Source organism: Crinia signifera, chromosome 4 (assembly GCF_055691185.1).
Source record: "Crinia signifera chromosome 4, ASM5569118v1, whole genome shotgun sequence".
NCBI classification, from domain to species: domain Eukaryota; kingdom Metazoa; phylum Chordata; class Amphibia; order Anura; family Myobatrachidae; genus Crinia; species Crinia signifera.
The window spans coordinates 307952580-307972653 of record NC_139220.1 but is presented as its reverse complement, the minus strand read 5'-3'; the positions used below and the strand labels follow the sequence as shown (position 1 = coordinate 307972653).

The window sequence follows — 20074 nt, the reverse complement described above, 5'->3', positions numbered from 1 at the left end:
TAACTCACCCAAATCGAATTCTCTCTGCACATGTTACATCTCTCCCCCTGCAGTGCACATGGTTTTGTCCATCTAAGAAGGAATTTGTCAGAAAGAATGAACCAAAATAAACCCCTTAGTATGGCAAGAAACCATTAGACCCAGAGGCGCCGTTCCTCTCTAGCTGGCAGACTCTGGGGCCAATTCACTCCTGTTTGTTCGGGTCCAAATTCGGGCCCCTTGTACGATGATGGGGGGTTTGCGCTTGTGCGTTTATGCGCATGTACAGACCCCAGGAGTGAACGGCTTCAGCAAGTTTCAGACTGGCCAAGCCTTTTCGCTCCTGAGGGGTCGGGCGGGAGAACAGAGGGCTGAAGCAGGGGAACGCCCAATGTTTTATAGGTGTCCCCATGAAAGCGCTGGATGTTTCCCTGGAACCGCAGGTGGACCGATCAGATCTGACTTGACTTTTATTAACGAAGGGGAGAGAAATAATTACCCTGTCACCCTCTTCCATGTCACCCACTGTGTTTTTCCTGTAACACTCTGCGTCTCCGTCACCCTCTACCTCTCTAGGTGGCACTCGATGGACTAACTACTTTTTTCAACCTTAATTACTATGTTACTATGTCTCTCCCTGTCACCGCCTGCCTCTCTGTCATCGCCTGCCTCTCCCTGTCACCCACTACCGGGTTTTATAGTGTGAATTTGAGTTGGGGTAAAGAAAGTGACCTAAAATATTCTTTTGCACCTGGGCTTGCCACGCACAAGTTCCGCCACTAATACAGGTCTCTGTGAGAATGGTGCGGCGGCCATTTTCTCAGTGTTTTTTTTTCTACTGCCCATGTGCAGAATGCCAGGATAATGGACGCTGAGCCATAGGAGGTGGGAACATTAATCCTGCAATGTTATCAAACATCGGTTGGCATGGCATCCCCACTGTCGGATGCGTCATCCGGCACCACAAAGAACAAGGTCAGTACATGGCATTGAGTTATATGTTGGCTAATAAAAAAGCGAGGAAAACAAAGAATGTGCAATGATCATGGGCACATACAACAACCCCTAATGGGGTATATGGGGACTATGTAATAGTCCAAGGGCAGTGATGGAGAAGACCAGCTGGTACAGTAAATTCGGAGGTTTGTAAAAAATCCTCCGGGTCCAGGGTGAGATGTACTAAGCCTTGAAAAGTGATTAAATGGAGAGTGATAAACCACCAACCAATCAGCTCCTACCTGTGATTTTTCAAACACTGCCTTTGACATGTCAGTTACAAGCTGATTGGCTGGTGGTTTTTCACTCTCCATTTTATCACTTTTCAAGCTTAGTACATCTGGCCCCCAATGTGGAAATTAAAGGGTCCCATTTATAATGGAACTTGGCAGAGGAGCCAGCGGATAGGATAGAAGGGTCTTCTTGTCAAAATACAGTTGTTGCAACATCATGGAGCTGGGGTCGTTTTTACCATCCAATGTTTAAGGATACGTTTTTGGCAATGGTGAATGTCGGTAAACATGGGAAATAATGGTTTGACTGCTACAATGAGTAGTTAAGACATACGCTTGCGTTGGGTGAGCTATGTAGAAATAGAGCAAAATGAGATTTGATAAAGAAGTATACCTTGTTCCAGAACCGTATGATCTTGGGACAGTCCCAAAAGCAGTGGTAGAAGTCAGCTCGGAATCTCCCGCATCTGGAGCATGATGGCTCGGCAGAGGGGTCGAAGTGGGCGCGGGCGGATGGAGGCATGTAAGCCCTATGAATGGTCTTCACATGCACCTCCTGTAGGTATGCTGAGACCAGCAACCGCAGGGTAGGAGCATAGTTGGATAATAATACTAATAGTAATTATAATAATAATAATAATAATAACAACAATAATAATTACAGTAGGAGCATAGTTGGATAGTAGCATGCCGGCTGATTGTATGGACGGTATGTCTTGTAACTTAGCGATGTTAGATAATACTAATAGTAATCATAATAATTATAATAACAACAATAATAATGATCATAATAATAATAAAAATAACAACAAAAATAATAATTATAATTAATGAAGGTGAGTATATGTTACTAATACAATATACATAAAGCTACACTGCTGAAGAAGTCCTGTATCATCCCCTATTGGCCAGCCTACATACAGCAAATGCAATATACCTCATATATACTAGTAAAGCATTGATATATCGCATTTCATTCAGGACAGCCTCTGATTGGTTCCTTCTCCTGTCCTTTACAGCTTGTTCAGCCAATCCAGTGAATAAAACCATCATTACGCCCGCCACCTTGTAAATCTTTTCCAGTGATTGGTCACATTTCCTGTCGGTTACCAGCGTGTTTTCCTCTCATTGGATAAGGTGTGTAGCAATCAATTCAGTCCCTCCCACTTGTCTTTGTCCCTATCGGAGCTGGGTGCGCTCTTCCTATAGGCTGCCAGCGCCTGTCCATCATCGAGGAGAGGTCAAACCCCCTCCCGCTATTGGCCACCCGTGATCACACGCCGGGAAGTCATTGGCTCAGTTGCGCATCACTCTGCTCTCCGGCCTGCCGCCTCACTTCCCAGTGTGCTCTGCGCGCCGCGGCCTTGTTCGCGCCTTCAGCCGCGGAGGAGCTGCCACCGCCATGTCCGACTACCCCGGAGCCCAGACCGGGAACCGCAAGGACGCCTTCGCCGACGCCGTACAGAGGGCCCGACAGGTGAGGGGCGGGGAGAGGACGGGAAGCGACTGGCTGGTGAGGAGAGCGCGGCCGGCGTGCTGTGCGGGGGACAACCGGGGATAAAGGGGATACGTCCCTGCTGCTGGAGGAGGGCGGCTGGGTGTACATCAGTGTGTCTCCGGGGGGGACTGTGTCCTTGTATGTCCGTGTTACTGGTGTGTATAGCCAGGGTCTGTGTGTTACCGGCGTGTGTGCGCATGGGGTATCGCCTGGGTCTGTGTTACTGGCGTCTGCTGTGTGTACATGCGGTATCAACAGTGTCTGGTACTGTTGTGTGCATGGGGTATCACTGGGGCCTGTGGGTGCATGGGGCATATTGCCTGGGTTTTGTGGGGCGCATGGGGCATATTGCCTGGGTTTTGTGTGTGACGCCCCTTACACACTAGGCGACCTTGTCCACAATATCTCTCAGACATAGTGCAATGGTTCCCAAACTGTACCTGGGCACCCTCAGGACACTTGCAGGGGTACCCTGGGTTGGTGGTTCAAGGCCATTTCTAATTTTCAATGTAACATGCAAAACCAGTACTGGTGGCCTACAGTCATAACATACTGTACGTGAACAAATAGAAGCATATCCTGTCCCTTGCCACATAACTAAGGATAACCTAAACACAATTAATTTAATTGTTTCTGAAATTTTCAATAATAAACATTTGGTATAGGGGTACCTTGAAAAAAATGTTGATGCCGTGACTTAAAAATAGTGTGTAAGCGCCCTGCCATTAACTATGCGCACTCCCTTGTCCGGCATCTCTGGATGAGGAAGGTTTCATTAACAATGGCCATGCTGCATTGGCAGCCCAGCTGTTGCTTCCCCTGGAGCCAGCATCAGCAAGTATGCATGGGGTATTTCATAGTGTGCGTGCATGGGGAATCTCTAGGGTCTGTTAGCGGAGTGCGTGTTAGTGGTGTGTGTGCACTTAGGGCAGGGGTGGGGAACCTCAGGCCCAGGGGCCGTATGCGGCCCCCGTAGCCGGTCTGAGTGGCCCTCGCACCCACCTGGCGGCTTTTTCGAAAGTCAAGTACAGGGGAATTCTCGCGAGAGGTCAGTAGTTCTCGTGAGATTTCTCTTAACAGCAGCCGGAGACTGTCGGTCCTATTCAGCGGCAGCCGCCGGAGCGTAGGACGGCTGCAGCAGGACGATTTGTAAGAGACATGTTTACATATGGCCCCCAAAAGATTTTTTCCCCATACAAACGGCCCTTGGCACAAAAAGGTTCCCCACCCCTGACTTAGGGTATCGCTAGGGTCGGTGTTAAACCACTGCATTTACTGTGTCTGCATGGGGTATCGCCAAGGTCTGTTACGTGTGTGTGTGTGCGCGCATGGGGTATCGCCAAGGTCTGTTACCGGTGTGTGTATGGATATCGCTAGCGTCTGTTGCTGCTGTGTGCATGGGGTATCGCCAAGGTTTGTGTCTAGGGTCTGTTACGGCTGTGTGTATGGGTATCAACTAGAGCTGGGGTAGCCAACTCCAGTCCTCGAGAGCTACCAACAGTGCATGTTTTCTAGATCTCCTCACATAATCGCAAGTGAAGTAATTAGCTCCATCTGTGGATCATTTAAAACGTCAGTAATGCTGGCCACACATCAGACCAACTTTCATCCAACTAGATGGTTGGATAGAATAAAAACCTGGTACTGGATGGGAGCAAATGACAAAGAGCAATTTGCTCACAAACCCAGGAAAATGGCCAAAAACATTCAGTGACATTGAACCGATACAACTACATTTCTTTGTCTGAGCGACAGGTTTTGTCCATTTCCAGATTTTCGGAGCAAATTACTGAATTTACAAATTACTTTTGCTCCCATCCAGTACCAGATTTTTATTCCATCCAGCCAACTAGTTGGATGGTTTGATGGAAGTTGATCTGATGTGTGGCCAGCATTAGTAATGATTACACCTGTGCAGGAGCTATGTTGTCTGGAAAATGTGAACTGTTGGTAGCTCTCGAGGGCTGGAGTTGGCTACCACTGAAGTAGGGTCTGTTACGGCTGTGTGTCTGGGTGTCACTAGCGTCTGTGTCTAGGGTCAGACTAGGATCTGTTGCCTGTGCGTGTATGGGTATTACTAGGGTCTGTTACTGCAGTGTGTATGGGGTATTGCCAAGGTCTGTTACATGTATTGGTTATCACTAGGGTCTGTATCTGTTACTAGGTCGACATACCCTTAGTCAACATTAACAAAGGTCGACACAAGCTTAATGTTGCCATGAGTTCATGTTTTTTTTTTTTTTTAAATGTGGTTTATCCTATTTACTATCCATGTGGGCATAGAGAGAATAGAGTAGCGAGCCATGCGATTGGATGCGGTACACTTATATGGTGTCCATGTTGACATAAGTCTACATAGACGCCAAAGCTTGTGTTAACCTAGTCATGGTCAGCCCGGGGACTGTTGGCCCATACCCGTTTCAGACGTGCGTCCTGGTATTTTGATTGCCGGGTCATTTTGCCTAGTGCACAGTCTGACCCTCACACAGAGCAGGAAATTACTGGGTTAAATGTCAACCCAGTAATTTGCTGAATTACACAGGCATTTCTACAGTGTGAAAGGGTCAACCCGGGTTGCAAATCCTGGGTCGCCAACCTGGTTAATCGCAGGGTTGTCGTCCTGGGATTTAAGACCCAGGTTGGCCCTTTCACGCTAAACAAATTAACGGGTAGAACTGCTTCACCCAGTAACGAAATGTTTAGTGTAACAAGGGTACTGTATAGTCCATCTATACTGTAACCCTGTTTAAAGGGCAACGTTTTTACGGGAGATGTATCATTATCAATTTGTGACTACATACATCTAAACCAGGCATGTCCAACGTTGGCACTCCAGATGTTTTGAAACTACACATCCCAGCATGCTTTGCAATAGTTTTAGCATTCTCTAATAGCAAAACAAAGCATGCTGGGATGTGTAATTTCACATCTGGAGGACCAAAGTTTGACATGCCTGATCTAAACCACCAGGTTACACTATGCCCCCCCTCATTAATCGTCACCTAAAATGAGCATGTTGATACCCTTTGTAAGTGAGTGTGTATAATTCTTTTTAGGAGGCCTCCAAGACGCAGAGTTGTAGATGCACATGAAAGTGTTACTTGGTGTTCAGGGCACAGGTTCATTCTGTCAGCTTACAGCCATGTTTTTTTAACACAACTAGGCACGTTCATACTACTCAGTCATGGTTTTTCAAGACATTGGACTTTCTAAACCAGGGCTGGGCAACACCGGCCCTCCAGATGTTAGTGAACTACACAGCAAAACTAATGCAAAGCATCCTGGGATATGTGGCCATGCTGAAACTGATGCAAGGCATGCTGGGATGTGTAGTTCACTAACATCTGGAGGGCCGGTGTTGCCCAGCCCTATTCTAAACTGTCCTCAGTGACAGACCATAGGCCAGATGCTTTAAGTGATCAAATGGAGAGTGATAAACAACCAATCAGGACCTACCTGCCATGTTACTGGGTGTGTTAGAAAAATGTCAGGCAGGAGCTGATTGGTTGTTTATCACTCTACATTTCATCACTTTTTAAGCTTTGTGCGTCTGACCCCATGTATACTATTAGAGGTGCAGCCTCTAGGCTTCTGTGTCGCTTTTTGCATCCTGGCAGGTTCAGTGATGAAGGCTCTCGGCTGCCCCTGGAAGGTGTTGTAAAGATCAGTGGTGTATATCAGCGCTATATAATACCTATGCTTCACACCTCATACCTGCACTCAGATCTAACCCTCTCCCTCCTGATCTCTCTTGCAGATTGCAGCAAAAATTGGTGGCGAAACAACCGGCGGAGTCAACAACACCCCCGAATTTAACTTTGGCGGACAAAAAAGGCAGCTGGAAGATGGAGGTGAGTCTGGCATCAGCTTTAATGCCTGGCAACCAGTAAATAGGATTATACAGTGATATGCTGGATACATGTACATGTTACCCCTCTGCTGCCACATTTCCTGACTCGCGTACTATTTGTTCATTTCCAGACCAACCAGAGTGCAAGAAACTGGCCACACAAAGTGAATGTAAGTTCTGTAGTACCCTGTGTGTATCCAAATGTGTCCGTCACCCCCATGCTCCAATAAGTTAGTAATTATTTTATTTTTTTGTTCTAATTGTCTTTTATTTACTCTATTTTAGCAATTGCACCTCCGCTCGCTCCAGTCCACCCCACTCGGTAAGCATCCAGTCTGTCCTTCATGTAGATTGTCACGCCATCACGTATACATCCTTATTTTAAAATGCGATTTGTATTCTGTTCCTGCAGGTCATCCTCACTGACTGAGGAGTACCGCGTACCTGACGGCATGGTAGGACTTGGTGAGTACTCAGCGGCGCCCCCTTTGTGGAATTCAATCTAACTGCAAAATCGGAAAGTGATGTAAACCCTTCCAATTGTCTCCACTTACAGTCATTGGACGTGGCGGAGAGCAAATCAACAAGATCCAGCAAGATTCAGGATGTAAAGTTCAGATTTCCCCAGGTGAGTCCGTCACTAATGACTATCCTAGAGAAACTTTGGGTAGCTAAAAAACTGGGCACATTTTATTGCCTATTCAATTTCTATCGCTCAGTTAAATCATGAGTTCTTCCGGAAACACACAGGTACAGCGAAGGCTCTGTGTGTTCGGCTGCTGCAGCCCTGTTTTTTGCCTGTTGCAGGCATAATGATATTATCGCTGATAAGTTGGCATTGCCTTATCAGGGATAATTAGTCCCTGGTGCGCATATTGGCCACGGTCAGCGGTTGTTGGTAATAGAATATCAGTGTTAATCTTCTATCTGAAAAGGTTGTTTATTGGATTTAAAGCCCAGCCATAACTTGATATAGATTCACTTACTTAAAACTGCATCTTAGCCCCCCCCCCCTCCCTCCATGAGTAAAAGTGGCTGGTTTGAGCACTGACACATGTGAGCCTCTTCTCACTGTGTCCATTACCTTGGTCACATGTTACTGCTTCACATGGATAAACCTAACCTCTCAATGCGCAATAAAATAACAAATCACTCCTTGATCTGCTGTCACTTACACAGGTGCCCTTTGTTTCCCGTTAGACCCAAATAAGGATAGTGCGCCTGCTTCTTTCTCTCACGGTCTTAAAGCTAAATAGAATAAAATCTTTAATGTGATAAGTTGCCAACATGGGTTTTTAGAATTACATAAGGGATGGTGTCCATACCATGTGGGTGCTAAAATACAACCAATTGCTGCACTGCAAAAGTATAAGGCAGGACTTCATATCCCAAAATGCTCTACTTCAATGAGTTTCGGCACCTTTTTATCAAGACCTGCCTGCAAACTGGTAAAGAACACATTTGTACGGCGGCCACGTTGTCAGCAATAAAAGTAACAGACAATGCAACAGCTAATACTCCTTCCTCTGTGTTTCAGACAGTGGCGGCATGCCGGAGAGGGTGGTGTCTCTCACTGGGTCTCCGGACGCTGTGCAGTAAGTTATGGCAATCTGACATTCATGCTAAACTTCACCCTTTGATTGTCTAATAGCTCCAGCAAACTAAGAAAAGCTGCTGACTGTTTACTATATGTATGACATGGAGACCTGTGCTAGCAGGAAGATCCTCTGGGGTTTCCTAAATCTTTCTTTACAATGTAACTGGCAAACTGACTGTTCAGGGGTTGTTCAGTCAGAAGCCAAGGTCCCTGGCTAGTCCTCAGTCACAGCCCCATGTTTGGTTTAGAGATGGGTTTCAGAGCCCCATGGAAGTACCGCTCCTAATGAAAAGGCTTATGATTCTGAAGGGCTATTAACATTGATATATTTTAATTACTTGAGTCTATATTAAGGTGTTTTAGGGGAGGGGGAAGATGTACCAAGCCTTCTAAAGAGGGGAAGTTGCCCATAGCAACCAATCGGGTGCAGTCTATAAAATACGTAGCCAGTTGGCCGCTATTGACAACTTCTCAGCTCTTAATTGCTCTGTACATCTGCCCATTGTTAAAGCCAGACATATAATGGGTTTGAAGGAAAGTTGCAGGAGTATTTATCAAGTATTATTTATGTTTGTTAGTTTCTGATGTCTAAATCCAGGGAACTATTTTTTTTTTTGCTTTTTCTGGTGGCTGACGTCTTACTAGCCTCTTGACATGGTGGTTCCTACAGATGTGTCCTCATACAACTAGCGCCTGTATCCCATGTGGTGGTAGATGACTGCTTACACCTTAGGGTTATGAGTTTAACTGGCGCACAGCCGCGGAGCGGAAGCCACTCTCTGCACTAGAGTTGTTAGAATTCACATTGCACACGTGTGATGTTGCAGATAAAGTGCAACAGATTACTTTGCGTGCAGACTCGCATGCGTTCGCACACAGATGTTGAGATCCAGCACCTTGGTGAACAGTGCAAGCTAGCAGAGTAGCCGCTTACGTGTCGTGTCAGTGTCGTACTGAACCCCGTGCACCCGGGTGGGGGGGCTGCTTATTGCCACTGAAGCCTTGTTGCGCGAGGACACATCTGGGTATAGTTTAGTGATGGCCACATTGCTCTATTTAATGGTTGATGTGCTACAGAATAAGCTGATGCTGTAACTGCAGCTGCTAGGCTGCCACTGTGAGATCTGCGTCTCTGTTCCTATTGTGACCCATCTTCCTCCTGTTGTAGGAAAGCAAAGATGATGCTGGATGAAATCGTTGCGCGGGGCCGCGGTGGCCCCCCCAGTCAGTTTCACGACAACTCCAACGGGCAGAACGGTTCCTTACAGGAGATCATGATACCTGCTGGCAAAGCCGGCCTCATTATTGGCAAGGGAGGCGAGACAATCAAACAGCTGCAGGTGAGGGGAGACCGTGGAGTCTGACGCTGGTTACAGCTACAAGTCTGTCTGGGTACGAAAACCTAAGCCTTATGTTCTTCTGGTGTCCCTATAGGAACGTGCCGGGGTCAAGATGATCCTGATACAAGACGGCTCACAAGGCAGCAATGTCGATAAACCTCTACGGATTGTAGGAGAGCCCTTCAAAGTGCAGGTACGTTTCCTTACCCATGGAGGTCCGGTGCTCCCAATCTCTGGGAATATTGGGCCCGGTTACTGGCCTGATCTGTTGCTATCCCTTGTGTATGTAATGTGGAACTTGCACTAGGTTGTTTACCTGCAATCTGCTTTTGTCTGGTTCTATGTTGACGGCTCTTCTTGTCCAGATTGTGCAGCAGAGGACAGTATGCATCTTGATTGCACTCAAACTGTTGCATCGGGTCTTCAGATGCAGCACAGATCCGGGGTCCCTGCTCCCGTCCTGCCAGACTTAGTTCTGGTATCTATACCCTACATGGTCTTGTATGTCTGCAGTTTGAGCATGGGCAGTGCTGGTGCACACCAATCTCTGCTGTGTTTTATAGTAGGGATAGAAAGTCTTGGGGGGTGCAGTTGGCACCATTTGTGGCTGGGAGCAGATGAGGAGAGTTGACACTTACCAGGACCTTCAGTTGCTGGCCTCTTCCTGCTCCTGCAGGGTAACATCCCCCCCTTCACAGAAAGAATACAGCTCAAGCAGTAGTCTGTCACATGCACTTCTATGCATGTGTAATTTGGCCCAGCCAATGAGAAAGCAGGGGTGGAGCCACTGTTCAGGCTGCTGAAGGGAAATGTAGGTGGGGGGCGGGGCCATGGTTGTACTGGAGAAGTCGGCACTCTGTAGCTGTACTCTTGTGTCCTGTAATATGGCTGTTTGCTGCCTAATTATGGCAATAGGCGGTGTGTGGCCAAAGCTATGTCAGAGTATACTGGCTGGCGGACCAAGGAGCTGAGAATAGTACTGGCCTGGGGGGTGCATTAGGCACCCTGCCCCCAGGCCCAGCCTGCCACTGATTGTGTGGGTTTCATGGCATGTGAATCAAGGACATTAGGGTTTTTATATTTTTGGAACCACCTATAGTTAATTTGTGCGTGGTCACTTCATTTATCGCCTATATGATATGTAGAATGCATGCAATCTGTTAAAGGTGGAGCCCGCTAAAGTAGAATGTCTGAAGCCCACCAGGGTGTAAGCTTCAGTTTTGCAACGGTGGCTGTTAGATACAATCCTCTCCTAGTGTCATAATTCCCATGTATCCTTCTCTCCTGCAGCAAGCCTGTGAAATGGTTATGGACCTTCTGCGTGAGCGAGATCAGGGTAACTTTGGTGACCGGAACGAGTACGGCAACCGTGGTGGTGGAGGAGGAGGAGACGGCAACCGTGGTGGTGGTGAAAGAGGAGGCGGCGGAGGAGGAGGTGGCGGTGGTATAGATGTAAGTATCTGATAGACTTGACCAATATTGAACAGCAGCCATAGTCACATCTGCGCACTAACATTGCTGTTGGTGCAGGTACCCGTTCCCCGGCACTCTGTGGGCGTGGTGATTGGCCGGAATGGGGAAATGATTAAGAAGATTCAGAACGATGCTGGTGTCAGGATACAGTTTAAACAAGGTAAGGAAGACATGCAGGTATGGGATACGGCAGCCCTGGAAATGGTGGTGGGCGGGTTATCCTTGATACCTGTCATTATTATACTGATAATAAAGCAGTGCTCCAGTATCTGCACACCAGACTGCATTCTATTCACTAATGTTTATGTAACCGTGTCCCTGGCCCTCACTGGGGGGTAATTATCCCGAATTTCAGAGCATCTGTTCTCTGAGCCTCGTTTTAGGTGGTATATGGTCATTAGGTTGCCCAATACCGGTCAACAGCGTAGGTCAACTTGACTGAGGTAAGTGGTGTCGGAAAGTCAATACAAGCATTAGGTCGGCAATGGGAAGGTCAATATGAGTATTTGTGCCGATAGGCTGTATTTCATGCACCATCATCCACTGTGGCGGGAGAATATAATAGTGCCCGAAGCATGGCGAGCGTTCAGGCCTAAGAAACATTACTCCTGTTGACTGCTTGTGTCAACCTAAGGCATATCTACTTGAATTGGATCGACCCATATCCATTTTAGGTATTATGGACGTGGTTACACACGGCTTGCCGACCAGCAGTACGCAGGCGCTGTAATGCCGGCTTAGTGTAACATTCATCCCCTCACCGGCGCTCTACATTCTGTGGTGAGGTTTGAATGGTGCGCGATGTATATTCAGGGGTCTCCTCATAAAGTGGTCACAATCCTGGAATAGTGTCCCATGTTGCCACTATATATCCTTGCACAATGTTGTAGTACCGCTAAAACATTTTGTTCATTTCGTTGCGCAGTCCGTAGTTGAGTATTCAAACAAATGAGTGAATTTAACCCCTTCCCGACATTTGACGTACATTTACGTCATGGCCGGGATGTACTTCCCGACGCATGGCATAAATGTATGTCATGACTTTAAACTGTCACCGCGTCTATAGACGCGGTGACAGAGGGACGATGGCTGCTGTCCCTGACAGCAGACATCTTCCCTCATAGCCCAGGGGGGGCAGCGATGCCCCCCCCATCGGCGATCGCTGCGATTGGCTGTTCAAATGTGAACAGCCAATTGCAGCGTGTTCTGTGTATAATTTTGTCTCTGCTGCCCCCTAGTGTCCAAAAAAAATTAAAAGGAGGTTGAAATAATGATGGTAAAATAAAGTAGACATATGGTCTTTGTTAGTTATTAACTATTTTGAGTGGTATGATTTGTCTCACAAGCAGAAAATTTAACATTTTGCAAATTGCAAAATGTTCAATTTTTTTACGACATTTTGGTATTTTTCACAAAAAAAACAGACTGTATCGACCAAAATTTACCACTAACTTAAAGTACAATGTGTCACGAGAAAACAGTCTCAAAATCACTGGGATAAGTAAAAGCAATAAAAAGTTATCCCCACATAAAGTGATACATGTCAGATTTGAAAAAAAGGGCTCTGTCAGGAAGGCAAAAACAGGCTGTGGCGGTAAGGGGTTAATGGACTGAGTCTTTCATTCAATGTGTTTGTTGCGTTTTCACTCACAGATGATGGGTCAGGTCCAGACAAGATTGCACACATTATGGGTCCCCCGGACAGGTGTGACCACGCGGCCAGGATCATCGGTGACTTGTTGCAGAGTTTGCGAGTGAGTAATGTGGAGCGCTTGGCCGGTGATGGTGTGAATGCTATTGTGCGCGTTCACTGAAATTTTTTTTTTTGTGCGCAATAGACTGGACCACCTGGACCTCCAGGTCCCGGCATGCAACAAGGAGGCAGAGGAAGGGGCCGAGGACAAGGGCCCTGGGGGCCTCCCGGTGGGGAAATGACTTTCTCCATCCCCACACATAAATGTGGCCTGGTTATTGGCAGAGGTGAGCTTATACCGCAGGAGAAGGCCTCGCTTTTAATGTGCCTGGTTTCCGCCTCGGGTCAGGCTTTCCAGCCCATATCTCCTCATGGTAACACCTGTGTGATCTCTGCAGGTGGAGAGAACGTAAAGGCGATAAACCAACAGACTGGAGCGTTCGTGGAGATATCCCGGCAGCCGCCACCCAACGGCGACCCCAACTTCAAAATGTTTATTATACGAGGCTCACCGCAGCAAATTGACCACGCCAAACAGCTAATCGAAGAGAAAATTGAGGTGCGTACGGGAATAGGAAACATAGGTTATTGGTGGTTGCTGCATGTCTCCTAGTTCTATAATGACAATGGTCCGGTCCACTTGGCTTATTGCCTCATCAGATCTGGTTAAGACATGAGGTGGTCCTAATATCAGTTGTGTTTGGTGGACATTTAAGCGATGGGTGTCAGTTGGGTACTTGTGGAGTATCACGGCTCCCATCATATGCCATATGTAGTGGCATACGATGGTATACGATGCGATTTTTACAGATTTTTGGGCATTTCTGGTCAAAAATCGTATGCGATCGCATCGGATGCCACCCGATTTTGCACTGAAATGCATCAAAATGTGTAGTAAACATGTTAATTGGCCCCCAACTGTCATTTTTCACTGTGTACCACCCCCAATATCAACGCCAACCCGAAGCGTGGCGAGCGGCGGCGGTACGCGCCCTACGACCTTTTCATACCCCCACTATCCACGTCGGCGTGGAGTTAAGAATATAAAGTGTGGCGAGCCACCGAGCCCGAAGCGTGGCGAGCGCGCGCGGATACCTGTGAAGCCCGCGAGGGGACGCGTATAGCTGTGAAGGTATCCGCGGGGCTCGCTGCGCTCGCCACACTTTCTATTCTCAACTCCACGCCGACTTGTATAGTGGGGGTATGAAAAGATCGTAGGACACGTACCGCGGGCTCGCTGCGCTCGCCATGCTTTGGGTTGACGTTGATAGTGGGGGTGGTACACTATGAAAAATGCCATTTGGGGGCATTTCACAACTTTACTACACATTTCAATGCATTTTGATGCATTTCAGTGCAAAATCGGGTGCAATCGCATTTTTTTTTTTTTTTTTTGCATACGATCAAGGTCGTGGGAGCCGTGATACTCCACAAGTACCGTCAGTTGTATTTTGGGGCTGTAAACCTTTTTGGCTTGTACCTTCTACCTATAATATGAGACCCGGGTTATCGGTTCACACTGCCCAGCAACCCAGGTCGGACCCAGGTTATTTGTGCGGCGTGAAAGATGTATCTGATGCAAAGCAAGTTTATATCCTAGCACGTATTATGTTTTTAACTTTGTGCTTAATCTTCCCAGGGTCCTCTTTGTCCGCTTGGTCCTGGTCCCCCTGGCCCTGGTCCGTCTGGCCCCATGGGACCGTTCAACCCTGGTCCTTACCCATCTGGGCCTCCAGGAGCTCAGGCACAGTATGTATTTTGCACATGATCCTTGCAGTCCCCCCCCCCCCCTCTCCCCTCTCTCCCAGTAGTTCTGAGTTCAGACAGATGGTTCCCTAATCAATATCCGGCATTGATTGGCCTCTGTGTAATGCAGCGCTAGCTTATGTAGATGTGTAGTAACGGCTCCATCGCCGTCTGGGTGGTGGAGACTACAGACCTGATCATCCTATATTATATCACTGTCACTTGAGTAGTGTAATAACACCAATTTAGATAATGAGACTTGTGTAGCTCTTCATATGCCGTGTCTTATTGGAACCCACACTATGGGCAGGATTTAATGTCCTCGGAGTTTGACGGCCCTTTTTAAAAAGCCCGATTTCTGCAGCCTTCAGATTTGGCCGACAGATTTTCTCTACTTCAGTAACTGGTTTCAGTTATAGGTCTGAATTAAATGTCTTCCCGTCTATATATGACTGGATGCTTTTGGACCTGTATTCTGTTTTATGTGTATGATCGTGTTACTGGTTCTATTCTCTGCTCTGTGACTAGGTGTTGTGGGTTCCTTGTGTATGACCGGTTGTTACTGGGTTTCTGTCCTGTGTTTCCTGTGTATGACTGTTGGTCACTATGACTTGTCCCAGATCTCCTAACTCTGACTTTGTTTTACAGCCCGGGTCCTCCTCCTCCGCCTCCCCAACACCAGTACCCCCCACAAGGATGGGGCAGCACGTATCCCCAGTGGGGGCAGCAGCCTGCTCCTCATGACCCCAGTAAGTGTTTTTGGCAGATTAATCTGGAAGCATGCTAGCCCTGTGATACAGGAGATATCTATCTGTATTATACCATGGTGGAGCTTTCCTCCCCGTGGGTGTATTACAACCTGCATTGATAACCTCCAGTTGAGATGTGAGTTTTAGAGACGATGGTAACCAGTGTATAGCGTCACTTCCAGTAACTTTATACAGCGTGCTGCACATCCTGTAGTGCTGCAGCATGACTATTAGGTCATAGATCAGAGCCTGCCCCAGTGGAGATTGCAATCTACTGTGTTTTTGGATTGTGGTTGGAAACAAGGGCAACCTAGAGCAGGCATGTTCAAACTGTGGCCCTCCAGCTGTTGTGAAACTACACTTCCCAGCATGCCTTGCCAGTTTGGACATGCCTGACCTAGAGGAAGCCCGGCAAGCACAGTGGAAGTCGGACTCACTAGAAAGATTACACATCTTTTTAAAAGACTGCAGCAGGATTGTAACTTTTTACACCAATGACAAAGATGTTATGAAATGGTAATTCTACAAAAATTTAAATTATAAATTAGCAAACCATATAAACTGGGAAACTCCCAGTGTTAATCCAGATAACGGCGCCCCTATCTGCAATGGGGTATAGGGTACCTGTAAGTGCTGCACTTCCGATCTCCTATTGGCAGCGATGGCTATAGGACAAAATATCAGCTACTACTGGCCCCATGGAACATTGCCACTTCATTTTTAAGCCACTTCATTATATATATATATATATATATATATATATATATATATATATATATATATATATATATATATATATATATATATATATATATATATATATATATATATATATATATATATATTATATTATATTATATATATTTTTTTTTTTTTTTCATTTACAAATGTAACTTAATTGCCCACTGTCATCCCTTCCAGCAAAACCTCCAGCCCCTACAGACCCCAGCGCTGCCTGGGCTGCTTATTACTCACACTATTACCAACAACCTCCAGCTCCTGTCCCTGGGCAGCCTCCTGTCGTCCCTGTACCACCACCTCAAGGTCAGCCCCCAGAACAGCAACCACCTGCCAACCAGCCTGACTACACAAAGGCCTGGGAGGAATACTACAAGAAGATGGGTGAGTGGTGAATGATAGCTGGGTGTCCTTATTGGTTGTGACCTCTTGTGCAGCCTTCCCACTGACATCCATGTTGTCTGCCCCCTACAGGTCAGCAAACGCCTCAGCCAACGGGACAACCAGATTATACAAAGGCCTGGGAAGAATATTACAAGAAACAAGGTACAGAGCATGTGCTGAGTGCTGTCTGATTTCCTGGATGGAAGTGGAGGCTCATACCTGACCTTTTGCATCACTTTATTCCAGCCCAAGTGGCAGCCACACCGGGCGCACCTGTAGCAGCTGTCGCCGCGACGGCAGCAGCAGCAACTGTACCCCCCACGGCGCAGCCGGACTATAGTGCAGCATGGGCGGAGTATTACCGACAACAGGCAGCATATTACGGACAGGCCCCAGGCGCTCCACCCGCACAGCCCCCTACGGCACAGCCGGGGCCACAGGTGAGTCCCCTGTATAGTCCTGAAATGAGACTGGATGCACATTCCCTAGACCTTTTTTTATTATGTAAGAATACTTTCATTCCTTTCAATGTGCAGTATGTCTCATGCGGCGCTGCCACCCAGGAAGCTCCAGGGGAGAAATCGCAGTAGTGTATGGATGGGGCTTTAAGTTTCCTATACCAATCCTACATCTTCCCTTGGCGTCAGCAAGGGGAGCAGACCGGCTTTGTACAGCTTCCAAGAAGCCTGTAAAGCAGCCTGCATGACCACAGTTCTACTCCGGAGGAAACATACTAAAGCAGACCGGCTTTGTACTGCTTCCAAGAAGCCTGTAAAGCAGCCTGCATGACCACAGTTCTACTCCGGAGGAAACGTACTAAAGCTTCTTTAAAATGAATAATGGTGTTGCCCATAGCAACCAATTGGCTTGTCATTTCTCTATTGCATCCTAGAAAATTGACAATCTGGTTGATGTGGGCAACATCAATTTTTATTTTTTACTAGAAGCTTGAGCAAAGTTATCCCTTAAAACAGTGGTCAGGGAACTCGGCCCTCATTACCCCACACAGTGCATGTTTTGCTGATAACCCAGCAGGTGCACAGGTGTAGTAATTACTCAGACACCTTTTATAAGGTCCGCAGGTGGAGTTAATTATTTCACTTGTGATTCTGTGAGGAGACCTGCAAAACATGCACTGCGTGGGGTAATGAGGACCGAGTTCCCTGACCACTGCCTTAGAATCTCCTATAGTGGGATCCCATCTCCTTTGCTAGTGAGTTCCATGTGGAATGTAAATTTGCGGAATTCTCTACAGCGGCCTCACGGAGACATAGGGTACAATGGCGTTATGACTGTAATCGCTGGTCTCCCAGTTCCAGGATATTCCGGTTTTGGACACTTATGGTTGGCACTTTGCGTACTTGTGTTAAGATGGCAACTGACGTTTGCAGGATCGTTAAATCGCTTGGTACTCAGATGTGGTTAACATGCAAGCAGCCCATTCTTGGTGGATTTCTGCCAGCAATAGTCAGGCTTATGGAGGCACAGGGCACAACATAATGTGTCTCCTAGGTCAGAGGTTCCCAAACTGTGCGCCTAGGCTCCCTGGGGTGCCTTGGAGCACTTGCAGGGGTGCCTCAGGTTGGTGGTCCAGAATCAATTCAAGTTATTTATGGCCAATGCAATAGGCAAAATCAGTGCTTGTGGCTTCCAATTAAGAATATGTGGGTAAACAGAAGTGAATCATGTTTCTCGCCACATAAGTGGACCCAAGGAAAACATTTAAATCGCAACTTTTTTTTTTTTCTCCCCTGGAATTAGTAACATTTGTCCTAGAGGTGGCATGAAAAAAATTCTGACACTTTAGGGTGCCGTGATTCAAAAAGTTTGGGAACCACTGTACTAGGTAGTGCAGCACAGAGCTGTAACTGAGCAGCTGTGTATGGCTGAGCCACAGGCAGTCTGATCACATGTTCACCATGTTCTACACAATTCAGGGGTTTGGCTATAAGGATGCCAGCCTGTAGGGTACTCTTCCTTAAGAGGCAACTTTGTTACATCAGCGTTGCTTCCAGTGAATTCCTAATAAGAGGTGTAGGTAGAGTTTTGTACTTTAAATCTCCCAAGCCACCTGGGGGACACTGCGCTCCTATGAGTAACATTCTTGTCCAGTTTTAGGATTTTTTTTCAACCATGTTTGTGTCTCTCCTCCCGTGGTGCTTGTTTATATAGAACAGATGCCCTTCTGGCAGGTGTGGGGGAACAGACAAGTGGGTACACACTAAACTATATTACAAATGATATCGCTTATTTTGGCTTTTCTGAGCGATATCGTAACTTTGTCCAGTACGTAAGCTCGATATGGTTAACTGTGCGCTCCCACTTTTGGTATGACTAATGCCTTTATCCGTGCTTTCATAACAAATATAGGGGCAGATGTATTAGGGCTGGCGAAGAGATAACGCACCAGCCAATCAACTCCCAACTGTCAGATTTCAAACACAGCTGATTGGTGCATTATCTCCTTCCACTTTTCTCCAGTTTATCTCTTTGCCATGCTTAATACATCTGCCCCATAATGTGACCAGGTCCTTCACTCTGCTGTCATGGGACAATCCGCCTCAGGTCTGCCCCCTTGTGCTAATGCTGTGATGCCTTCTCTTTCAGGCCCAATGAATGTTTCATGACGCTCATTACCAGTCTGGAGCCGGAAGCCTCTGTTGCTGACCTCAGTGAGGGGGGAGAAGCTGTTTGAAAAGTCCCCTAGTTGTATTTTTATTTTTTATAATTTTTTTTTTTTTTAGGACTTTCTCCTTTTTTTGTCCCCTCCATCCTTCCCCGGCTTTTTATTTTTTACAAAACATGAAGTTTCCTCCTCGCCCGTGGAATCTATTCAATGAAGGGCAGGTGTAGAAATTAGGACTAAGCTGAGCGCCTCCCGTCCACTACGTTTCACCTCCCCACAAGTAAAACAAACACGGTTTTATTCACTGGAGCAACCTGTGAGTAATTTATTTTATTTTTTATTTTTTTTAAAACTTAAAAAAAAAAAGCGATTACGCCACCTCATGTCCCCGTGCTTTTAGTTGGTCGAACATTCCCTGGTGACACCCCCACGCTGTCTGCCGGTTCCCACATCCGCAGCTGGGGTTTTGTGAAGTGCGTCGGTCCCTCCCGCACTCAAAGGTGGGGGGGTCGTAATGTGTTTTGTCTGTTCAGAGACATGGAAAATGTACGCTGAGTTTTTACTTTTTATTGCCTGTTTTTAACTTCACAATAAACAATGACAAAACTCTCCCGACTACTCTCTCTCCTCTGTTCCTTCATCGTCTTCCTCCTCTCTCTATCTCTCGTCCTCTTGTCCTGGTTCTGAACGTCCGGTCCGCTGTTTCTATTTTTTTTTTTTCTGTGCGAGATGCCTGTTAAACGTTTCTTGTGATGAAATCTATGCTGTGTTTGGAACACTTTAGGGAGCCGCAATAAATCTGTGAAAGAAAACAAACTAGTCTTGTTTTGCATACTGTACTTGTGTAGCATCGCAGCTGCAGGCCAGAGACAAGGTTGACTATCCTGATGGTGTTTACCTGGGTAGGGGCAGGTAATCAGGGGTAAAAAGCCAAGCACCCCCCACCCTCTTTGCTGGGCAGTCACTTTATCCTGCACTGTGGGTAAAGGGGGATGTCCCCTGTGTTTTGGGTGCTGCTTAAGGTCACTGGGTGGCTGAGAGCAGGGAACTGTGATGTCACCACACTGCTTATTATACTGAGACTTGGTACCAGCCTGTCAAGATGACCAAATAGTCATTTCAGAACTACCCGCTGTGTGCGCACAAATGGAGCAACACCTGAATTGCTCTGG

At 46.9% G+C, this 20074-nt stretch overlaps 1 protein-coding gene across 3 annotated transcripts; it reads left to right on the top strand.

The window, feature by feature from the left end:
- The first annotated feature begins 2474 nt into the window (after window positions 1–2474).
- KHSRP (KH-type splicing regulatory protein) lies at window positions 2475–19517 on the top strand. 3 transcript variants are annotated; one of them, XM_083185383.1, is made up of 20 exons: window positions 2475–2721; window positions 6464–6557; window positions 6688–6726; window positions 6842–6878; window positions 6969–7021; window positions 7113–7184; window positions 8094–8151; window positions 9322–9493; window positions 9588–9686; window positions 10784–10945; window positions 11024–11126; window positions 12620–12720; window positions 12805–12946; window positions 13058–13218; window positions 14299–14408; window positions 15054–15154; window positions 16151–16276; window positions 16367–16438; window positions 16523–16716; window positions 18884–19517. In XM_083185383.1, the coding sequence occupies exons 1-20, from the start codon at window positions 2611–2613 to the stop codon at window positions 18890–18892; spliced, it is 2016 nt and encodes a 671-aa protein (XP_083041509.1). In that variant the 5' UTR covers window positions 2475–2610; the 3' UTR covers window positions 18893–19517. The 3 variants fall into 3 exon arrangements, with proteins under 3 accessions (XP_083041509.1, XP_083041507.1, XP_083041508.1); XM_083185381.1 differs by having other exon boundaries at window positions 2477–2721; window positions 16076–16276; XM_083185382.1 differs by having other exon boundaries at window positions 2478–2685; window positions 16076–16276.
- The last annotated feature ends 557 nt before the right edge of the window (window positions 19518–20074 follow it).

Coding starts and splice junctions, on each gene's coding strand:
- KHSRP (XM_083185381.1), top strand. CDS start 2,611: ATGTCCGACTACCCCGGAGCCCAGACCGGGAACCGCAAGGACGCCTTC. Junction 6,879..6,968: donor GCTCCAGTCCACCCCACTCG/GTAAGCATCCAG, acceptor CTGTTCCTGCAG/GTCATCCTCACTGACTGAGG. Junction 11,127..12,619: donor CAGGATACAGTTTAAACAAG/GTAAGGAAGACA, acceptor TTTCACTCACAG/ATGATGGGTCAGGTCCAGAC.